Source organism: Charadrius vociferus, unplaced genomic scaffold (assembly GCF_000708025.1).
Source record: "Charadrius vociferus isolate BGI_N301 unplaced genomic scaffold, ASM70802v2 scaffold54, whole genome shotgun sequence".
Classification (NCBI taxonomy): Eukaryota; Metazoa; Chordata; class Aves; order Charadriiformes; family Charadriidae; genus Charadrius; species Charadrius vociferus.
This window is the reverse complement of record NW_009648350.1, coordinates 841,489-843,559: the sequence shown is the minus strand read 5'-3', so window position 1 is coordinate 843,559 and position 2,071 is coordinate 841,489. Positions and strand designations below refer to the sequence as shown.

Sequence of the window (2,071 nt, the reverse complement as noted above, 5' to 3'; positions counted from 1 at the left end):
TTCCCTCTCTTTCTCTCTCTCTCCCTTCCCCTTTTCCCATCTCCACTGTTCTTTTTTCCCTATGTGTGACCAGACTCAGACGCAGTTGGAGCATGCCCGAATACGGGAGCTCGAGCAGAGCCTGCTGTTTGAGAAGGCACAGGCTGAGAAACTCCTCAGAGAATTAGAGGACACCAGGGTAATCGACCCCCACTTGCCCTGCCTGCAGAACGGCGCGCTTGCCCCCTGCGTTGATGCTCGTGACGCCTCGCTTTGGGTTTCTTTTTTTATTTGGTTTGTGGGGTTGATTGGTTTTTGGCTTGGATTTAGGCTTCCCTGTGGTTTTTTGTTTGGTTTTTTTCTTTGCTCTCTCTCTCTCTCTCTCCTGGAAATGGTAGTATGATATAATTTTTAGCTTTGCTTCTTGTGTGGGGACTTGTTTCTCAGATTGAGTTTGCTTCTCTGCCCCATGCCACCATTTGACACATGAACTCTTCACAATTCATCTTTCAATTAACATGCCCAAATAATATCTGCACCCTGCTGCACAATTCATTCCGCCTCGAGGCTCCCCCGGGCTGTAACAGAAAATAACATTGCAATCAGCATTCCCTTTGTCCTCCCTCCAGCTGTGGGAGCTGCCATGTGAAATGGAAGATACTGGTGAGTGCAGGCGGACCAGCTCCGATCCATGGCCATGCCTGCAACAGGACAGGCTGCCCAGATGAACAACGCACCCAAACCTAAAAGCAGCCAGATGTGGAAAGGGCTTTTTCATGCTGGTGTGATGTGGGAAGCGGCTAACTTGCCCGCAGCGAGCTTGCTCCTCACCAGTGGATTTGTTAGAGCTGTAGAAAACACAAACGTGAGGTTCTCCAAAAGGGCTGAGTGGTTTGAATGCCTCCTTGCCCATCTAAAAGAAATCCACCCAGCCTCCGGGGCTGATGGTTAGTGGGGAGTATGGCAATTGAAACGAAATGCAATTGGTCGCTTGTGTTTTGGCTTGGTTTCCTGTTTCTTCTGCCTTTTTCTAATGTTTCATCTAGTCAGATCTCCTCTTCTCCATCCATAGCTGCAGCACCCTGAACTCCCTGTGACGAGCAGGCAGTTCAGCCCTGTTAGGTTACGTTCAGGTCGTAAGACATCGATCCATAGCCCTTATGCTCAATGTTAACCATGGCCAGATTTATTGTCTTGCATCCTCTAGCCTTCTACGTTATTTTTACTTTGCTAATAAACTCTAACAATTACTCATGTGTAAGAAATCCCTTTTCCTTTTTACACCAGGGTAAACGAATTACGATGCAGAGGAGAGGTCTGTAGGCTGAGGATTGCTGAGCAATACAGGAAACATGATATGCTTAATGCTGGTTTCAATGCTTGTGATATTCCTGCATGTGCAGTCACATTTCCTCTGTGCATCACCTGGCAAGATGCCTAGTCTGGAAATATAATGCCCTTTCAGGACATTATTTTTCATAAACCACTGTTGCTCTCTAGCGAATTTCAAGGGTTGTTTCAAAGATGTGTGTTTCTCTGTGGAAAACGAGAGGTTCCTATTAAGAAGAAAACAAATTGCAATTGGCACAAAGACATAACTGTTAAGAGTTATTGGTGATGGTTACCCTGGTGCAAAACTGTACTCGGATCGGAGGGTGCTGGGTATTCGTTTCCTGTTTATTTGAACTTTGACTAATTTACTTTGGATTTACTTCCACTGGAGCACACTTACTTTTGGAGCACACTTGCCTTTTAAGGCAGGATGCAGCGATGGGAGGTGGGGACTGACTTTGTCTTCTCTGTCGTGTTGCAGTTAACCACGGTAGCAGAGAAGTCCAGAATCCTGCAGCTGGAGGAGGAGCTGAGCCTGAGGCGCAGCGAGGTGGATGAGCTTCGGCAGTGCCTCAGGAGCTCTCACCAGGCAGAGACCCCTGAGCACAACCTTGGCTTGCAGTCAGAGGCTCTTCGTCTACGAGATCAACTGCTATCTGCCAACAAGGAGCATCAGAAGGAGAGCAGCCAGCTAAAGGAGAAGTACGAGAAGACATTAAAGAAGTACCAGCAGGAGATGGAGAAGCTGAAATCTGTCAAT

At 47.3% G+C, this 2,071-nt stretch overlaps 1 protein-coding gene across 1 annotated transcript in view; it reads left to right on the top strand.

Moving 5' to 3' along the window:
- CLIP2 (CAP-GLY domain containing linker protein 2) overlaps positions 1–2,071 on the top strand; it is a 61,779-nt gene that overhangs the window by 48,811 nt on the left and 10,897 nt on the right. Inside the window, exons 8-9 of the mRNA XM_009885181.1 lie at positions 74–178; positions 1,793–2,071. Coding sequence (XP_009883483.1) covers positions 74–178; positions 1,793–2,071 — 384 coding nt within the window. The remainder of the gene's footprint in view (positions 1–73; positions 179–1,792) is intronic.